Source organism: Liolophura sinensis, chromosome 9 (genome assembly GCF_032854445.1).
Source record: "Liolophura sinensis isolate JHLJ2023 chromosome 9, CUHK_Ljap_v2, whole genome shotgun sequence".
In the NCBI taxonomy this organism is placed as follows: domain Eukaryota; kingdom Metazoa; phylum Mollusca; class Polyplacophora; order Chitonida; family Chitonidae; genus Liolophura; species Liolophura sinensis.
In genome coordinates this window covers 8,260,358-8,282,001 of record NC_088303.1, presented here as the reverse complement: position 1 = coordinate 8,282,001, position 21,644 = coordinate 8,260,358, and the positions used below count along the sequence as shown (strand labels likewise).

Sequence of the window (21,644 nt, the reverse complement as noted above, 5' to 3'; positions counted from 1 at the left end):
TATATTGTGCAGTTAACCATTTTAGGGGAGATACAGGGCCATGGATTGTTGGTTGGTTGTTGGATTTGTTTATGTTCTCTCTGAACAAATGGCCACTGACTTCAGCTGATAATGGTGTCTTGAGACTGTTCAGTGAATCATTACAAAGGTCATGTAAGTACCTGTGGAACAGGTTTACATATTGCCAAAAATCCCTTCCAAAAATGTTGATAGATTTAAATTTATTTCCTTGGTTAACATAAAACAGGGTGACTAATGAGCAGTACGTGGATATGTCTGATAGGGTGATGTCTAATAGGGGGACGTCTGATAGAAATCAAAGCCTGACCATTTTCCATCGCTCTAACTATATGAACAGGCATTTATACCGCTTGAGAGATGCAAGAATGTCTTGTATTATATCATTGATCGTAAAACTGTATATATTTTTACCTGTTTCTTAATTAGTTGATGGGATTGTTTTCTGACTTCTTAATGTTTTTGTAAGATATACCATCTCAGTTTTTAATTTCATGAGGATTTGGTTTCATATCTGATCGTTTTATGAAAAACAAACAAATTAGCCTTCATGTGGATGACGGAAATTGATTTTAATGACTGTCTGTTGATAATTATCTATCTATGCCTTGAAACGCCCCTTTTATGGCACGATAGATAATTGTTTTTGTGTGACGGTGTACAAAGTGTTTTTAAGTCAAATGTCTGTTAGCCTTTGGTGTTACTGATTTACACTAGAGGTAAGGTCAGACGTAAGCATGTGTAATCACGTGGATACCTGTTAAAGTGTGTTCATAACGACTTTTCCACATATTTATGATTTCTATCCAATCTCCTCAGTCATGTTGTGATTAAGTACATGATACATGTATCTAAAAATTACCAAACCTTTCTGATGTTAGTCCATATTGGTGTTAATAAAACATATTATTGGTAATGATACTTGTTGTCTAAACTCTTGTGTAAAGTGTCCTTGAGTTTTTGACACTTGACTGAAGACATGACATATGCAGCCGCTGTAAGCTTGGGTGACGAACAATATTAGCATTTCACTCACAACAATAGCACTATTACAATATATCCCCTCCCAAGCCTCTTGCAAGTTTCTCTTGTATTGCAAAACTGTCAGTTCAACGTATGTATACCCTGATTCTTCAACATTTTCAATCACCTCTGCTATCCACAATATTGTGAAACATTCTGAGAGAATTATGAGGTGTAGAAAGATAATTTGCACAGTTTTATGAAGCTTGCATCTTTAGTGACAAAAACAAATCCTATCTGAAGTCATTTTCATAATAACTATGCATAAATTATACTGAAAAAAGTGCTTTAGTGGTCGGAAAGTTAGAAGATTTACAAAATGTGCTTCGCCAGATCTAGTATAGAGAAGAGTGGATGACAAAATATTGCTGAGGACCTGACGTGCAATATTACACAGGAATTGTCACTTTAACCTTATTCAAACACTGGCATTGTTTTGCTAGCACCACAGGTGCAAAAAGTGACCTTAATTTTCAAGGTGGTTGGGAATATGTCGCAGTTACCTTGTGAATATCTCTTGAACGCTTCTAGCCCGGTTTACCAAACGTATACCACATGTAGTCTACAACAATGGGAATAACACTACATTTTCAATGACCTTGGCCTTCTTTTATTTTTCAAGGAAATTGGGGTTGTCTTGGTAGTATCTTGTGACATCATGGGATTTGCTTGTAAACACGATATCTGGTAAATTCTTTAAGCAATTTTCATCAAGCTTATATCACATGTACACTTAATCATGTAGAAGGCTGCTTTTCGCTATTGTTTTTCTACCCTAACTTGTGAATACTGTATATATTGCACCTCTGTGTATCTAGCACATTCGTCAGCTGGCACAGAGACGCCATGCACTGCATGCTCGTTTTGATGACAGAATTAATTTAAATTTCACAGGACAGGCAACAGCCATATTACTCGGAACAACGCCTTTATCGTATTAGACATTATTAGAACAACGTTTTCATCGCGGTTAAGTGGTTTAAATCCTTATAGCTTTCCATCTATATGTTAAACAGCGCACAAACTGCTCATTGTAGGTATGGATTTTATTAGATCATTGACAACAATCGGAGTCATGAAGCAGTTTGTAGAAAACAAACACTTGTTCGATGTCTTTCTCGAAGTTTACGATATTTTGGTATAGTATTATGACCAGCCAAAGAACTGCTATACATTTTACATGTACCTGTGTCATAACAGCAACTAATTAGTTTGTAATGAAGTCAGGATGTAACATTGAATGTGATCTTCCAAGTGTCTGAGAGTGATTGCACAAAGACCATTGTGTATAGATGAAGAGGATTAACTCAGATTGACTCGTGTTCACGTGTCATTCCGATAATTTTTAAGGATTCTCGTCGAGCAGCACGAGTTTACACACTATGGTGTACATTTCGAATAATCGGACAAGATGTTCCTTATGGATATACAAGTTCTTGGTTTAGAAGAGACGTTCAGTCAGAAGTTACCAGTTAAAGTTGTATCTTATAACTTCAAACCAGAATTAGTTTATACAACTTTGTTATATTAGTCACAGGTTCATCCGTTCTGGTTTGAAAGTAGAAGTTACAAGTTGAACTTGTAACTTTATTTCAGAGGTCCTTCTTAGTCCGCTCTCCAGTCCAATCCTAACTTGTCCCTCTAGCAGAAGGCATTGTTTATATATAATCTCTAACAATGCTAAGTTTACTTAACCAGGGGTAAGTGTCTGGTTGTCAAGATGAACACAAGTTACCGTGAGTCTGAACAAGGACGGTAGAGAGAGTCTGATAACCCGCACATCTCGTTCTATAGATTTATTTGTTTGATTTATTTATTTGATTGGTGTTTTACACCGTACACAACAATATTTCACTTATACGACGGCGGCCAGCATTATGGTGGGTGGAACCGGGCAGAACCCGGAGGAAACCCACGACCATCCGCAGGTTGCTGGCAGACCATCCGCAGGTTCCTGGCAGACCATCCGTAGGTTGCTGGAAGACCTCACGTACGGCCGGAGAGGAAGCCAGCATGAGCTGGACGAATTCACAGCGACCGCATTTGTGAGAGGCTCCCAGGTCATTATGCTGCGCTAGCACACTAACCAACTGAGCCACGGAGGCCCCCTCATTCTATAGAGCGTGATTTCACATTACATGAATTCCATATCTAAACTATGTTGTATTATAGCGCCGAAGGAACTTATAACTTGGATTATTGAATTACAAAGAATGCTGTTGTTGCAGTTCTACCTGTTTCCTTCAGACCCTTATACATGTACCTTCAAACGGAATTTCACCTATCCATCCTTTCACGAATGGACGATGTTTGATTTTCTGTACACTTGACGTGGTCACAGAAGAGAAGGTATGTCCGCGATTTGGATGCTCTGCCATATCTGGTTTCTGCTGAACATGAAATCGACGAACTGAGAAAATGAGCACCCGTGTGTTTTACTAATTTAAGTTTGGTCAGATGTATGCATTGGACTAATCACATGCTATAGCCAATGTAAGAAAAAAAACAGTTTTCAAAAAAGTAGAAACTGGTAATTAGGAACAAGGCTACCATTATTATAATACCCAAGTTTTGTGACTATAGCTGCAAACAAAATAGGCCTATATGAATTCTGACGGGTGCAAAACGTAGGCGCTATGTAACATACGCCCAGTAAATTAGACGTACCAAAGAACCAATGATTATAGTATCACGTCTTATTTTACATGTTCCTATGCGCGGACATCCGTTATTTTAGTTGGAAATTGTTGTACAATCATTTCCCACAATTTACGTCGTCAAGCAATATTTTGACCTTGTTACATTAGAAATAACAATTTTAAAGTGATCTGGAATTTGACTTAGTCTAATACCGCTTCGTGATCCGGGAGTCAGCATGACAACTTCTAATACATTTATATTGTCGTGACGTGTGTATAGATCTCGTTAACTGGGGACCATCTCAAGTGAGTAGCGCTGCGATGGACCTACAAGTCCAGATAAATATAACAGAATCAGACCTATGTTACAGTATAGGTCCCTATAGATATTATATATAAGCTTGCACTAAAGGGTCGGTTTTTTTGTATGTCCCGGACAAGATGCTCCGACAGACAAAGTTACATTTACGTTTTTTGATGCAATATATACACGTATACAGAAATTCGATCAAATTTTTAGTTAAGTATTGCTTATATAGATTATACATACAGGCTACATCTATAAACATGTAGGCCGTATGTACGAAATGATTGCGTCATTCCACATTAGCAAGGCGCATTTCAAAGAGTAAATGAATTAATGGGAATTGGTATTTACCTCAGACTTACAAAGTTAGAAGGAAATCGTGCCACATTTTGAAGATGGTAACTATTGGGAAAATCCCGATGTAATATGTATGGGCGTCACGTTCAATATATGAAAAGTGAGATGCCGATATCGCGTTGGATATATGAACATGCAGTAGGCTGCCGATATCACTTTTGATACATGCGCAGTGGGATGCCGAGATCAGGTTTGATACATGAACAATGGGCTGTCGATATCACGTTTGAGATCATTCACTTGGACGTCCTTTTCGCAAACAAACAAACAAATCAGCTTGGGTAAATAGGGGGCGTTCATCACTATCCGTAAATACACATGTCAATAACCTTTACCAGCCTTACTTAGCATATCATGAGTTCAAGTCCATTATGCTGACTTCCTCTCAGGCTGTACGTGGGAAGGTCTGGCTTCAACCAGTGGACGGTCGTGGTTTCCCGGTTTCCTCCAATCATGCTTAATGCTGGCCGCCGTCGTATAAGTGAAACGTTCTTGAGTAAGGTGTAAAAACCAATGAAATAAATAGATAAACGAATAAATAAATAAATAAATATAAATTAATGAAATCAAACTGCACGTTGAGAAAACGGATGTGATTGGTCACACCTGACTGCAGTTACTACAGTACTGCGGTTACTACAGTACAGGCTATAATCTTCTACGCAAGCTTACACTTCAGAGCCTAGAGTTTTAAATATACCATAGGTGACCCAGATAAAAAAAACCTTCGACTTACAAACTGGCATTGGATCAAATTTCTCTTTCTGATGCAATACACCGGCTTCGACAAAGGAGTCGTATCAAATTGCCAGTATAATATTTACGATTAGCTACACGTATATACCTGTAAATATATATAAGAATGATTGTCATTTAGCATTAATATTACCTCTGACAAAGGAGATTATGTTATTTCCGGCGTTTTGTTTTTTGTTTGTCTGACTGTCTGCGACTTTACGGGAAAGGTCATTGGAGGATTTGGATGGAATTTTTTTTTGTTTTTTTTTCTTGCAATCATCGTTGTACACACCGCAAACGGCTCCACGCATTATAGTCTCATATTATAGTTCTCATATGGTCCAATGCACGCAGTATGTAAAAATGCTGGGAAATGTACACATTCCCAGCCCGACCAAGACCGGGTTTGAACTTCGATTGTGTCTGAAGTTTAAAATATATAGTTCGGATATAAAGTGTTCGTGCAGGTTAAACTACGAGAGTAGTTGGGTGCTTAACATTACTACCTTTGGGGAATCCATATTAAGTTCGCTGTGGCCTGATTTAATTGAAGCCGCACCTGATAGGCCTATGTCCATCAGCGACATGAACATTAACAGGCACAGACCAACATCTGACATTTTCACCGGATTAGGTCCTCATGTACCGTATACAAATAGGGCCTACGTGACATGGCTTTGCTGGAAATGGCGTAACCACTGGTGTTTATTCATTTCTTAAAGTTACTCGAGCACAGGAGAGTGCTTGGGTTACCTACATGCTGCACAGTCTGTGCACAGCACGTGCATGCAATAAGAAAAGATTCGTAAAAAACAGTAATCAGAATGTGCTTATAACCTTCAAACATGATGGTTCCATTGTCCTCTAGCACTTTAAGCTATAGAAATCGACAAAGTCGAACACTTCGCCCATTCAGAGCTCCAAGTTATTCATCACCATTCGCTTCTTGTAAGGAACCCCGATGCTCAAAGCTATGGATAGAGTTATACAAGTGACATGCATGGTGGAAAAAAAGGAAAAGATTTGTAAAAATTGAGGGCTCCCCGGTTAAGACGCCACGCGTGACTTTAATGTAGGTTTCGTGTTCTGTACTTTGATAGCCTATATAATAGCCATACAGGTGCAATGATGAGAAATACTTTCCTGGAAGGCCCGCCCCTTGCTGACGTCAGATATGGATATTTATGAGTGTCCGCTCTTTCGTTTGCCGGGGTAAATTAACCACGTTCGAGTCATAGCACACGTGTGTTGACGATGGCAGACTCAGGCGAGAAAATCAGCAAGAAGTAAGTATATCTTGTATCGAATATCTGTGATTTGTAGCGTTTAGATGTTTTAAGTGTGGTTCAAGTAATGGGTGAATTAATACTCATTGGAAGAACGGGTAGACTTCATGGCGGGAATATCAATTTCTGTTATCAACTTCAATTTTTGCACTGAAGTTGGTGTCACTGAGTCGCCAGATTTCGCGGATACGTTAGATCTTTTGTTTTCCTCTGGTTTTATTATACTAATGTCTGTAAACTGCCTCTTAGAATTGTACAATCTCCGTTTACCAGAACATTTTAAAATATTTTCATGTATTATATGTGCGATCCTACAGGGTTTTTTTTCTTAGAGTTTTTGGCGATATTTTGATTTAATTTTGATTGCATCATCGTCTGATCAATATGTTTTATATTAGTATCGGTAAATAAAGAAGAAATCTTGCCTAATTTAAGTAAAGACTTCTCTTTGAAAGGGCAAGAGCTTCAAGAAGTCTTTAAGGTATATAATCTAAAATTAAAGAAAAATATTATTTGAATATATTCTGTTTAAACATAAGCAGTGAAAGATAGCTGGGTTAGATCCAGAAATTTGTTGCTGCTTTGTTTGAATATTAATATGGCATGAAGCTGTTAGGTAATGGGAGTCGATTGTAGTGTGTTATTTAACCTTGTACATGTAATGACGTGAGATGCATGATATGCATGCACACCAATTTTAGTCAGATTTGGCAAGTCTGACGAAGCAACTAATCCTCAACAGGTGGCGAATATGTGGCTGTTAAAACATTTTCAGAGCTACAGCTGGATGATGGGGGCCTCCATGGCTCATTTGGTTAGCGTGCTGGCACACCGTAATGACCCAGGAGCCTCTCACCAATGCGGTTGCTGTGAGTTCAAGTCCACTCTGGCCATTCCTGGAAAGGTCAACAACCTGCAGATGGTTGTGGGTTTCCTCCAGGCTCTGCCCGGTTTCCACCTACCATAATGCTGCCTGCTGTCATATTAGTCAAATATTGTTGAGTACGGTGTAAAACACCAATCAAATAATTAAATACAATAAATAGCTGGATGAAGGGGAAAGCAGTGCCCTAAAGCTGGGGATATACTAGACAGATTTTTTCTCCTGTAGGGACGAATTTAATCACCTGCGAAATATTCTGACTATATTCTCAGTATAGCTGCAGACACACTAAGCAGATTTTTTCCGTTGATTGTTTGACCTAGTAAACCATGTAACACAAACAAAATGTTGAAAGTGAACACAGTTCCACTGTGTTTGATTGGTCAGCTCGATCCCCGAAATTCAATGGAACAAACACACTACGCGGACAGAGTGAAATCGCCGGCATATTTCTTTGCCAGTATCTGACATGTTTGATGCAAGCGAATTTCGGGGTGGACAAAATCACCAACAAAATATGCTGTCGCCGTCGTCAACACACTAGGCAGATTTTTAGAAATTCACATAATATGCCTTTATGAGCAAAAAATCTGTCTAGTGTGTCCCTGGCTAAAATATTATGGAATTATCTTGATTCTGTAAACAGGGTTGTCAAATTCATGTTGACTAACTTCAATATAGCTGTCGTGTGTAAGATTTTACAAAAGAATGCTTGTAGCCGAGGTGTTTAGCACGCCAGCGCGTCACAATGACCCAGGATCATCCTACCATTGTGGTCACTGTGAGTTCGAGTCCAGTTCATGCTTACTTCATCTCCGGCTGTCTGTGGGAAGTTCTGCCAGCAACCTGCAGCTGGTTGTGAATTTCCCCCCAGGCTCTGCACAGTTTCCTTCCACCATAATGTTGGGGAAAAGTGAAAAGTAAAACACCAATGAAACAAATAAATCAGGCGTGGAAATTTCCATTGTTTTGTGTAAATTTCCTGAAAAACAAAACAAATCCAGCTGATTTTGTCAGAACGGGATTGCTAAATTAACTTGGAGGTAGGATGATGTATTTTCAGACTTTCTTAAGAATTTTCAGACTGTTTTTCTGGCCATCAGTTCATATGCCTGATAAATAAATATCAAAAGAATGCTAGCACAGTTTGCCTGAGTCCTTCTTTATGTCATACACTCGTGAAGATAACCTGATTCGTTTATAGATTTGTAGCCATATTACCTTTGATTATTTCCTGTCATTAAACTTTTTCAAGAGGATGTGGGTCTAAGTTCATTAGTCATGACAGTCAAGTAAAATTTGACAAATCTGTAAATATTAGAATATATGACTCATAAGTATTCATTTATATAATATGAGTGTCAGACTTCTGTGTAAGTTTTGAAATTCAGGACTAGTTGCACGACAGGAGGCTTTCAGAACTTTTAATGATGGTTGTGAATGCATACCACGTGCAGCATGCATGCACATTCTGTATGATAGGATTGCTGTACAAGTAGGCCACTGCAGACAATGTAATTCTCTGAAATGCATTCTGCCGTTCATGTGGTTTTCTAAGAAACTGAAATTGAACCTGAATCCAGATAAGTGTACTAATTCCAGTCTGTGGTAGAACTGATTTCAAGAAATCCAGTCTTTGTCTAAATGATTATGCGTTTTGTGTTATATTTCGCAGAATCTAATAAAAGAACTGGAGACTTTGCCCTGTAGTTACAGGACAGTTAACTCATGAGTGACAGATTTTTATACATGGAAACAAAATGTTTTCCTTTTTTGTAAAGTGCTTGCTACATTGTAATAGTTTTCAAAGAAATCTGTTATTGATAATTTTACATTGCTTTTAATTAATTCATTGGTGTGGAATGCGTGGAATCCTTTACATCTGTATATATATAAGAAATGGCAGTGCAATGAGTACATATATATCTTCCTTTCACCCGCTGCCTGACAAACCAACTGACTTACATCATAGCCGAAGCAGCAAGAGGAGGCTTTTAGAACTTTGAATGATGGTTGTGTATGCGTATCAATTACAGCATGTATGCACATTTTATATAATAGGATTGCTGTAGAAGTAGGCCACTCAGACAATGTAATTCTTGGAAATGTATTCTGCCTTTCATGTGGTTTTCTAAGAAACTGAAAGTAAACTTGAATCCAGATATGTGTCTGACTAACCATGTATACGCCCATGCAGTCTTGTGGTAGAACTGATTTCAAGAAATCCAGTCTTTGTCTAAATGATTATGTGTTTTGTGTTATATTTCGTAGAATCTAATAAAAAGAACTGGAGACTTTGCCCTGTAGTTGCAGGATAGTTAACTCATGAGTGACAGATTTTTATACATGGAAACAAAAGGTTTGCCTTTTTTGGCCCGATGCCTGACATATCAACTGACTTACATCATAGCCGAAGCAGCAAGAGATGGATTTGAATGAGCGACCTCAATGGCTGCCCAAAGGCGACAGGCTCAGTACTTTAATCATTCGCGTCAGTGAAGACCCACTCGCTATTATTAACCATTGTATATGATAAGAACAAGAAGAATTCAGTGAGTTACATTTCTTCAATATGACCAATCCAATGAAATGAATCCAATCACATGAAAAAAATGAGGTATTATATAGATCAAATGTACAAGTGAAGCTAGAAAAGTTGAAAACATCAAATTTCACCTGATTCTTTATCAGTGAATCAGTGAATCAGTTTTACAGTGCACAACAATCAAAATATTCATGTTCTAATGCAGAAGTTTTAGTCCATTTGATACTAAATGCAGAAGAGTTTTTCCGTGGGACATAAGAACTAAACCTTTATGCCAGCTTGGCAAGCTCTTGTTTCACTGAAATTTTTTAAAAATAGCAAGTCTTGTCTTCCATGTTAAATAATTTTTTTGTGTATCAAAGCCGATGTCACAAGTAATAATCGCAGTTAAAAAGTGTGTAAGACTGACTATTTGTATGTTTGGGTAGGTTGTTGGTGTTCTAGAGGCTAGGCCTGTGACAGTGTGTTTACTGGGGGGCTGTAACAGTTTGATCTGAAGTCACTGGAGGATGCTATGTTATCTTCAAGGCTCCTGTCGTTTGTCAGTCAAAAAACTCTGCGGGCAGCAATCCCACAATTCCTTCTGCTCACTCAGCGACCGTGCCCTTCCTTGTCGTCTTTGGCCATTTGTAGAAAGATCTCAAGGTACGCCATATATCCCATCCAAAGTCTTACCTGTAGACATGTATTTGTGGTGTCCTCGCTTTGTGCATGTTTCTTTCGCAAAATGCCCCTTTATGTGCTAGAACACAAAACTACATTTTGTTTGTTATTTACTTTATTTGCCGTAAGTTGAGCATTTTTCAGGCGTCACATTTCTGATTGGCTCATACATGTTATGGCCCCACACCAGAGTATTGTGTGAAGTTAAGCTGTTTGGTCAGTTTCGTAACAGAAAAACATAATTGTCAACATCAAAAGTATCATTTTGAGGCCTTTTTCATGAGTCTGAAAGTACATCTTCAGAGGCGAGACTTAGGTTAAATGGGGTAGTTTTGTTGGATATCTCCTCTGATGAGTAGGAAACTGAAACTACAGTTGACCCATGGAGTCAGGAGGTATGTCAGGTACCTGAATGGGACAAAATCATCCAACTCACCTTACCCAACCTCCTACCCTCCCACCCACCACTTCATAATAATGTAGTTTACACCAAAGAGGATAGATGTAAATGTTATGAAAGTAAAAAAAAAAAAAATAATAATTATGCCCTAATTCTTCAACCTTTTCAACCACCAATGCAACCAGTATTTTAAAATGTATTTGGAGAACTATTGGGTGTAGAGAAATAATTTGCAGTTTTATGGAGCTTGCATCTTTAGTGACACAAACATATATTTTAACATCACTTTTGTAATAATTTTATGTATAAATTCCACTGAAAGAAGTGCTTTAAAGGTTGGAAAGGTTGAAGATTTAGAGTAATGCCACTTGTATGCCATTAGATGATCATGTGAATTCATGGTTACAGTGAATCATAGAGTCCAGGGAGGGGAGGAATTCTTAACTTAAACCAGAAAATTTCCCAGAATCCTTATTAAATGATTTAATCGACTATGGCAGAGGAATGCAGACAGATTTAGCCCTGAATGAGACCCTGTGAATATAGCTGTGTGCATGTGTACATACAGTTCTGCAGGCACATCTCAGTACTAAGTGTATTTCATTGCCTTTACTCCTCATTGGACAACACCACCTATGTACACTATGTCAATTGGTGCACAACTGGAGTGTCCACGCAGTACTCAATGGTTGTCAGTTTTCTAGTCTTCCCTAGAAAAGAAAAAAAAAACACATCTCATTTGATTGGTGTGTAAGGATGTGCCCAAGAATGTTTCACCTGTATAATGGTGGTCAGACTCGTAAATGGAGGAATCTGGAGTGTAGGCCATGTCCGTTTTAAACCACCCACTTTTGTTTCTGTCACCGTATATTTTCCTACATGTACTCTTTTAAAAGATATATTTCACATGGGGATTTATTTTCACCACAAGGCTTTTACGAGGTGCTTTAGCTGTTCTGACAACAATGTATTTTGTGACTGTATTTATTGAATAATGTATCCATTGTATTTGGAGAAGAGAAATTGAATGCGGCAAACAGCATTTATAGAGAGCAGTGCGATTTGCTAATAGTTTTAACTGTAGCGAAGATTAAAACATAACCATTGCCTTACAGCAAAAAATCATTGCATCATGACATTGGAGGACAAAAACAACAGTTTCTTGTTATTGAGTAATTTTTTGTTGGAAGCACCTTTATAATGGAATTCATATTTTTGTTGTTGAAAAAATCTTACTTTATGTACATGGTAGTAGGAATGGACATTCGGGAATTCCCGTACATGTATCTCCAAATTCTTGGTCAGCTATTAGCTGGCTACCGGTGAGCTATCAGTGAGTCAATAGCCTGTTGCTGGTGAGCGAAAAGTGAAAGTCTACAACTGGTTTAGGTAATTAGGTACACTGAGAAGAAACTAAGACTTTTTTAAATAGCAAAATCAATTTTTTTTATGATACTACAGTTTTCTTTCTTTTCTATTTTTGGCAGATAAACGATTCCGAAAATAAAACTCTACTGTACTATATATGCAGTGTAATCATTTTCTTGTGTACTTACCTTTAATAGTAACAAAAAGCATTTCTTTTGTTTTTTTTTAGAGAAGGGCCATTCTTAGGCATTATACTCTTTACGGGTTAATTATGAATTTTCTTTGTCAGGCTGTTTATTTTGTGACTAAAGATTACTTGTACATGTAGAAGTCTGTAAATAATTTTTAAAGTCGGAGATTGTAAAATTTTCCAGTTTTGCATATTAATAAAAAAAAATTACAATGTTATTTAAATGGCAGTTTTGTCATGTACAAAGCAGTTGTCTCCTGTCTAAACACAATAGGTTGAAGAACATGCTCTGAAGTTTATTTCCAAGCTTGTATTAACTCTTTGTTGTTTTAATGAAGAAAAAAATGCTTGCTTTTCACATGATTGTGTACATATAGAAACATATGCAACACTTCTTCATACATGTGTGAGCATTTTGATTGATACAATAAAAACAATAGCTTGGAATTTGTATGGACCTATTAATCTGAATCAGTAGAGTTTTTGTTGTTGTTGTAGCGAGCAGAAGCGGCGACTCAAGGCCGAGCAGAAGGCCAAGGAAAAGGCGGAGAAAGCAGAGAAGGAGGAGCAAGCTGCAGCGGCAGAGGCAAAGCCTCCACCCATTGATGAGGCTCAGATTGACCCTAATGTAAGCTCATGTGTAAAAATGAAATCTTCAAAGATTCACTCTAGGACTGGGTTAACATAAATTATATTAAAAGCCTCCATGGGGATTGATTTGTGCAGAGTGCATGAAGAATTTTGTTAAAAACAGCTGTCAAAGTGTCTTGTTTGTCTTCCAAAATTAAGCCTTTTTTCATCAATTTATTTGACTTTCTTTCTCTGTATAGCACCAAATAAGTTTCACAGTTTTCTCCATTTACATATTCTCATAAATTAAGACAGGCTAACTGCATTCCCAACCTTGCAGACTATGTTTAGATGTTTAGAATCTTTGACATAACAGGATTTAACCTACAGAAAAATAGATGTGAGAAGTAAAATTTTTTACATTCTTTTTTTCCCAATTTACAGGAGTATTTCAAGCTGCGTTTAGCCCAGATTACTGAACTGAAACAAAAGGGAGAAAACCCTTACCCTCACAAGTTTCATGTAACCTTGTCGCTGGAGGATTTCATCAGCAAATACAATGATACGCCATCTGGGGAGATTTTAGAGGATGTAGACGTCAGTGTGGCAGGTGAGGGACACACCTGTGCTGACCGACAGGTGCTGTTTAACAACCATGATAACAGATCACGTGGAAATATTCCATTCTCTGATGATTAGGTAGCTAATTAGAGGATTTTGCCGTGTCTTTTCAATCATTAGGACACACAAGGTGCTGGTTCAAAATCGACTGGGCTCTGTCTTTAATATCATAACTGAAGTTTTGTTTAGCTGTATGTATCAATGTTTCAGGGCGTATACATGCCAAGAGGGAAGCTGGCCAGAGATTGATATTCTACGATCTGCGGGGTGAGGGACTGAAGATTCAAGTCATGGCAAATGCAAAGTGAGCTCATAGAAATGTTTAAGATTCATACTGTTTGAATAATTGTGAACATTGCTCCACATATGGAATCCAGCTCCACATGCTGCATTCCGTTCCACATGCTGAAAGCAGCTCCACCTACTGAAAACAGTTCCATATGCTGGATCCAGTTCCACACGTTGTATCCACCTCCACACGCTGTATCCACCTCCACATGCTGTATCCCTCCTCCACACGCTGTATCCACCTCCACACGCTGTATCCCTCCTCCACAAGCTGTATCCCCCCTCCACATGCTGTATTCCACCTCCATGTGCTGTATTCCATCTCCACATGCTGTATTCCACCTCCACATGCTGTATCCATCTCCACAGGCTGTGTCCACCGTCCACACACAATATCCACCTTCACATGCTGTATCCCCCTTCACACGCTATATCCCCCTCCACACGCTGTATCCCCCTCCACACGCTGTATCCACCTCCACATGCTGTATCTCACCTCCACGTGCTATATTCCACCTCCACACACTGTATTCCACCTCCACATGCTGTATTCCACCTCCACACGCTGTATCCACCTCCACTGTATCTCACCTCCACGTGCTATATTCCACCTCCGCCGTATCCAGCTCTCACCAATTGTTCTGCAGCATGTGTCACGAAGGCTGGTTGGTGCGGTTGTGTACTTTGAACACTCCGGTTTCCTCCAGCCATAAACCTGGCTGCTGTCATATCAGTGAAAATGTTTAAGCATGGCATTCAACATCAATAAATCAATAAATCAAGCCATCTAGAGATTGATCCAGTGACTTTGAATTGGTTTAATCCTGTCAGATATGTGATAATCTCTTTTATGGATGAAATTTGTGCATAAAACATGTCAAATAAAACATGCCAATAAAACACTAACCTACAAACTTAATAAAGAAAAGATTGTTGGTAGGTGCACCACTCAGGGAGGCCTCTTTGGCTCAGTTAGTTAGCGTGCTAACGCAGTGTAATAACCCAGGAGCTTCTCACCAATGCGGTCGCCTTGAGTTTCAAGTCCAGCACATGCTGCCTTCCTCTCCGACCGTGCCAATCAACTAGATAAATAACTAAATAAATGCACCACTCACGAATCACTTATGTTTGTTGAAAGACCTCTTGTCTTTTCCTCATATGGTGTGGACATGTCTAACTCACACATTGGAAAGTTTGTCACCATCTTGCCAAAGATGGTTTATCAGTGGTTTATTCCAGAGCACTTTGTTTCCCCCCAACCATAAAACGGACCACCATTGCATAAGTGAACAATTCTGGAGTCTGGTGTGTCCATCATCACTCAAACAAATATATATTTAAATGGAAATTGGCATGGTGGTGTATGGGATCTTTTTTTCAAAAGATGCTGAGCAAGGGATCCATGACTAAAGCAAGTAATAGTAGGTTGTGTAAACTTTAAATGTGTGTACTGTATGCTAGCCTATATTTATAGGTACTATTCATCCGAAGAAGAGTTCCTGAAGGTGAATGAGATCCTAAGGAGGGGCGACATACTAGGTGTGAGAGGCATGCCAGGTGAGACATATTAAACTGCAAACTAAAACTTCCCATGAAATCTCAGTTAAAATGTACCATGTGCCTTGTCCTGTTTTCTAATCCACCCTTGTGCTTTCTGATGTCTTTTGTTTTTATTAATTTTGCTCAAAAACACAAGAAAGAAACAATGTCTCACTTGTATGTCGTTAAGAAATTTTTGGTCTTACATTGATGTTTTGTGTTGCTTAGTGAGATGTGTTAATGCTGTAGCAAACATTCTGTCTATGACCTAGATTTTTGTTGCCTGTGGCAAAATCCTGTTGTCCTTAGGAGCGTGTTTGCGATTTGTTTGTAAGGTAGGATGATAACTTGCTGAAAGAATGTTAGTTATTGCACCAGTATATAATTTTTATGGCATTTGTTTGCCTCTAAAACTTTTGGGTGAAATTTCAGGTCATTTACTGTGTTTTTGTATTATTATTTTACGTAAATGATCTTAATTTATTTTTTGGGGTTGTAGGAAACATTAGGAAACATTAGTTGCTAAGTTCAGTAGATTTTCTGTACAGTGTGTTTTGCTGTGTTTCAGGGAAGACCAAGAAGGGTGAATTAAGCATTGTACCAAAGTTGCTTCAGTTGCTGTCTCCCTGTCTTCATCAACTTCCCCATTTGTATTATGGAGTCAAGGATAAGGTAAGTGTATATGGTGGATTGCTTGTCCGAGGGTTGGTGTTGCATTGGTCAGCCTCATCACCTGGAGAGGATGACTACAATTATTAGTTCTGGAGTTTTCAGATTCCACATTATGACAACATAGCTATGTTCTGTTGTTCTCTGATGTTGTTGCTTAGCGACATGGAATGGCTCATCTGTTTATTTTATGACGGGCTGAGTATGCTGGTATTCGTACAGTAATGTGGCCAGGAACAGGATAAAATTCAATATCACACTCCTGGGGCATGGATGATGATTTTATTTCTACCAGCAGTCTAAAAATTGAAAGAAATTTAGGCTTGAACATGAGCAGAGTGTCAGCAATTTTCAATGTGGTGCTAAAATATAACAAAAAACGATCTTGATTTCGAAAAAAATGGCTGTGATTTATGAAATATGACAGTAAAATGTGCAGCATTGTGATGTTATCGTGAAACAAAACGATGTTTGAGACATTTCAGAATGATTAACTGTAAACTCATTTCAAACAGTACAAGTAATGATGTAGGTCAGGTAGACCGTACTTAAGATTTTGTGTAACCCAAGATCTTAATTTCACGATTAACAGAGTAAAAGAACTTATCCAGTCTTAGTTTATGTATGGCGATATACGAGTCCAAAATATGTGGGGAAGAAGAAAAAAAGAAATTTGTATATACTGCAGGAAATCGGGTCACAGTGTGACATCAAATTGTGCAGGTGGACTAAGCATCCCCGAGGCCTGATGCCTTCGTGTTGTTTTAATGTGATGACAACGCAGCTTTTCGGGTAATCCTAGATCAGTTTCGTCTAATACATTGCAACTATAAACATCACTGCATTTTTCTTAACCTGCTTCTGCTTAAGCCATTGTGGTATAGGACATTGCTACTGTTTAAGCAGATACATGATAAGTTGGAATAAAACCCTGACAGGTAAATCAGTGGCCGAATTTCACAGATAATATGTGTGACCATTTGCCGACTATCACACTGTCATCTCTCGTCTGGGTGTACTCTCTAGGCCTAGTCCTTTTTTATTATTAGCAGAGTTCAAAGTCGTGTTATTGGAGTTGAAAGTTTCATTGGCTGAAGCCTCAGAGTACATTGGTGAAGATACCTTGTGAGTAGCGTCTCCTCACAAATGGAGAGGATGGCAAGAGACAGTACTCAGATGTTACCCTCAGGGTCCCGCAGTGTGGCCGTTATGGGAGGGATAGCAAGGCAGTGAAAGCACTCTCAGGATCTCCTCATTGAGTAAAGCTGGTCATGTGGAAGTGGATTTCTTGAGAGAGAACTGCAGACTCGTCACCTGTTATACGATTTACAAGAAATTGTATTTGGTATAATTTAGTATATAATTTATTATTATTATAATTTGACTTTGTTGTTGTTGTATAGGAAACTCGATACAGACAGCGGTACCTGGACTTGATTATAAACGAACCAGTCCGACAAAAGTTCATCACACGAGCAAAGATCATCAACTATGTTCGCAGATTTTTTGATGACCAAGGATTCTTGGAGGTAGGCAACAGCCAGATTCAGATGTACAGAGGAAACAATACTTGATTCTCGAGCTTTAAAAGAAAAGACAACAAATAATTTAACCTTAGTGATTTTGGGAGAGAGGTGGAAACAGACCTGAACGGCCACAGCATGAGACATTGGGAGGTTCCCTTGTTAGAGAGACTGGAAAAATCATGTCACATCTTTCGTAAACCAGAGTATTGATAACATCAGTGGAAACATGGGCGTTCTCGGCTATAGAAATAACTCATGCTCATGATAATTTAAATTATAATTGATAACTTGGCGGCACTTTTGATTTTTTCAATTAAACTGTGATATCTCCATTATGTAATATCACTCAGATAATAAGGTTTGCCATCTTTGTTGGATGCTTCATTGATTCATGTATACATTTGGCCTGGTGTTTTTTTTTTATAACGATGTGGGATGTGGATTTATATTGGAAGGTCTGGCCGCAACCTGCAGATGGTCGTGGTTTACCTCTGGGCTCTGCTCGGTTTCTTCCCACATAATGCTGGCCGCCATTGTATAAATGAAATATTCTTGTGTATGGAGTAGAACACCAACCACATAAATAGATAAATAAATAAACCGATTCAAGTTAAGAGTGTTGCTAAAGCACTTGTCAGCTGCAACTGTCAACACCTGGACTAATGAAGTGGTGTGCTTGAACCCAGCAGTTGCTGCTTTGGCAACGACTTTTAAGTCTGGAGGTTTGTCAGCTACCTAGTGATGGTATGAGTATGGTGTTCAACACTGATCAAACAAGTGTAACAATACTGAGTACGATAAGAAACATTGAGTTACATTTGAATTTTTTTTCTTTTTATCTTTCTTTTCACATCATCATCATAATTGGCACATACATGTATTAAATATGTTCTTGTTGGGATTTAGATACATTTACAGTGTTAAAGTTTCCTCTTTGCTTTAATGCACAACTCTGTAGATCTGTATCTATTCCAAGACTTTACATATTTGCTGGGCTGTAGGTGGAGACACCAACCATGAGCATGATTCCAGGGGGTGCCACTGCCAAGCCGTTTATCACTCATCACAACGACTTGAACATGGACTTGTATTTGAGAGTTGCACCAGAACTTTACCACAAGGTAAGAATCGCTCAGCTGGAAAATATCCAGACAGGTCCAGGATTTGCTGTGCACTAATAATTCCTCAACCTTTTTGCATACGAAAGGGCAACTTTCAGTCCAATTTTTGCTCATTTTAATTTTGTTTTGGGGATAAAACTTGGCTTCACAAGGCATTTAATTTTATCAGTCAACACTGAGTAATGTCTTCAGAATGTGCTTGAAAATACACCTTGCAAACATGCGAGAACAATGAGGAATTACATTAATCTCTATTCATACTGGATGGGACTATACATTCAGTCCATCAAAAATCAGTTCTCCAGACTTTTTTCAAAATGGATTATCACTTGAAATGAAATAGGCAAAATGGCCTCACCAATGAAAAAGTTACAGATCAAGTCAAGCTGTTGGGCAATTTGAGCAATTTTCAATGAAGTTAAGACCATTTTTGTGCTGTTTCCTTGTACGGTTTATTGTATTAAAGTAAATTTGTACCTGACTTCATCGAGACAAGTTTCAGTCTGTTAGGCATTTATCTGTGGTCATACCTGCGGGATGGTCATTCACATTATGTCAGCATTGACAATAGCTAATCCCTGTGGTATGTCTGCTGTAGATGCTGATTGTAGGGGGACTGGATAGAGTGTACGAAGTTGGGCGTGTGTTCAGAAATGAGGGAATTGACCTGACCCATAATCCTGAGTTCACCAGCTGTGAGTTCTATATGGCGTATGCCGATTACAATGATGTCATGGAGATGACTGAGGCCCTGGTTGCAGGTAAGAATTGCAGTAATAATTCCTTAAGGGTGGAGAAAACATCAAAATTACATCAGGTTCAGATAAAAGAGTGCGAAAAGTTAGCCGTAAATTTGGTCTGAAATATTTTTTTGTGGGTCTGTTGGTGAGAATTGCCAGAGAGGCATTATAGAGGCATGAAAAAGTGTGAAGAAATTGCTGGAAGTAGTTTTACCCAAGTACGACGTGTCAGTGCGCTTAATGAAATAGACCGTTATGGTCAAATATTAGCTTCCTTTTGTGATGGTTTCTTCATTGTTTTGTTGGGATTTATATGTTATGGTTATGGATTGAACAAAGATCTTAATTTATTTGGAGTTGTGCTTTCATTGATTTTTTTTTTTGTGCCATGAAATGTTATCGAATGAGCATGTGCTATTTTGAGGATTAAGATGGTAAATGTTACATCCCAGTCGGTACCCTGATTGCCTATGATAGCGTATGTAGCAAAAAGATTTACGTCACATAGGGAATAATGTGCAGGCCTACCTTACGGCAATTGAGCTCTTTGTTAGTCACCAAAATGGTGAAAAAAAAGAATGTGGAAGTCATCAGACGTCGGGTGTGCCATTTGACCTTGACTCCAGTGCTACAGATAAGGGGCGTGCTGGCGTAAATGCGCTTTGAAATTAGATGACACTCTTCAAACATTAAAACAGAGCGTTATGAAGACGCACGATGATTTGTGTGTATGCCTAAATTTCTGAAAGCTATAGTGTACAGGCAAGAGTTAAAGCAAACGGTCCTGTCAAAATCGAAAGTAGATCTTCAAAGTAGTTTACGTGTGCGATGCTCTCCACGACTTGGTAGTTTTCAGAAACTGAAGGTTTGACCAAAGGCTAATGTACGACAACCTGCAGTTGTGAAGAATGACTCCTGTGATAATTGTGACTTTCTCTCGTGTTTGTTGTGAAGATGTAGGAAGGGTTAAAAACATTGTCATTTGGGTTACTATACAGCAAGTTCTGCTACTATACTGCATTAAGTCATCCTAATGCTGCTCCCAATGTATGGATTTATTTCTACACTGATGGTCAGTGAATGTAAAGTACTTTTTATTCGCTGGAATTTATTTTTCCCGATTTTCTCCAAAAATATGTTCACGGGAATCAGTTTTCACATATTTAAGAGAATACTAAAAAACAGATCTTAAAATTTTCCAAGATATAATATGGTCGAAATCTTTCAAGCATGTAAAACAGGTATCATCATGGATGTCTTTATTCCTTCATTGTTTCCTGCGGTGTTGCTAATCCTCGTGATCTAGAGATTAAAACAATGGGAGATGGATTATCACAACGTAATTCTGGGCATTCGACATGTACATAATACATATGGTAGTCCTAAATGTAACTACAAAACTCTCACTACCGGTAGGTCTGTGTAGGCCTATACATGTATGTAACTACAAGACTCTCAGCACTTGTAGGTCTGTGTAGGCCTATACATGTATGTAACTACAAGACTCTCAGTACCTGTAGGTCTGTGTAGACCTATACATGTATGTAACTACAAGACTCTCTGTACCGGTAGGTCTGTGTAGGCCCATACATGTATGTAACTACAAGACTCTGTACTGGTAGGTCTGTGTAGACCTATACATGTATGTAACTACAAGACTCTCAGTACCTGTAGGTCTGTGTAGGCCCATACATGTATGTAACTACAAGACTCTCTGTACTGGTAGGTCTGTGTAGGCCCATACATGTATGTAACTACAAAACTCTCAGTACCTGTAGGTCTGTGTAGGCCTATACATGTATGTAACTACAAGACTCTCTGTACCGGTAGGTCTGTGTAGACCTATACATGTATGTAACTACAAGACTCTCAGTACCTGTAGGTCTGTGTAGACCTATACATGTATGTAACTACAAAACTCTCAGCACCTGTAGGTCTGTGTAGACCTATACATGTGTGTAACTACAAGACTCTCTGTACCTGTAGGTCTGTGTAGACCTATACATGTATGTAATTACAAGACTCTCTGTACCTGTAGGTCTGTGTAGACCTATACATGTGTGTAACTACAAGACTCTCTGTACCTGTAGGTCTGTGTAGACCTATACATGTATGTAACTACAAGACTCTCAGCACTTGTAGGTCTGTGTAGG

At 38.5% G+C, this 21,644-nt stretch overlaps 1 protein-coding gene across 2 annotated transcripts in view; it reads left to right on the top strand.

Annotated features, from left to right (window-relative positions):
* Positions 1-6,263: 6,263 nt before the first annotated feature.
* Positions 6,264-21,644, top strand: part of LOC135474758 (lysine--tRNA ligase-like) — a 29,046-nt gene continuing 13,665 nt past the window's right edge. The window contains exons 1-10 of one of the 2 annotated variants that reach the window (XM_064754344.1): positions 6,313-6,368; positions 10,225-10,441; positions 12,916-13,045; positions 13,432-13,597; positions 13,819-13,912; positions 15,371-15,453; positions 16,004-16,107; positions 17,508-17,633; positions 18,632-18,751; positions 19,350-19,512. In XM_064754344.1, coding sequence (XP_064610414.1) covers positions 10,311-10,441; positions 12,916-13,045; positions 13,432-13,597; positions 13,819-13,912; positions 15,371-15,453; positions 16,004-16,107; positions 17,508-17,633; positions 18,632-18,751; positions 19,350-19,512 — 1,117 coding nt within the window. In that variant the 5' untranslated portion in view covers positions 6,313-6,368; positions 10,225-10,310. Of the gene's footprint in view, positions 6,369-10,224; positions 10,442-12,915; positions 13,046-13,431; positions 13,598-13,818; positions 13,913-15,370; positions 15,454-16,003; positions 16,108-17,507; positions 17,634-18,631; positions 18,752-19,349; positions 19,513-21,644 lie in introns of both variants that reach the window. The other variant, XM_064754345.1, reaches the window with a different exon arrangement.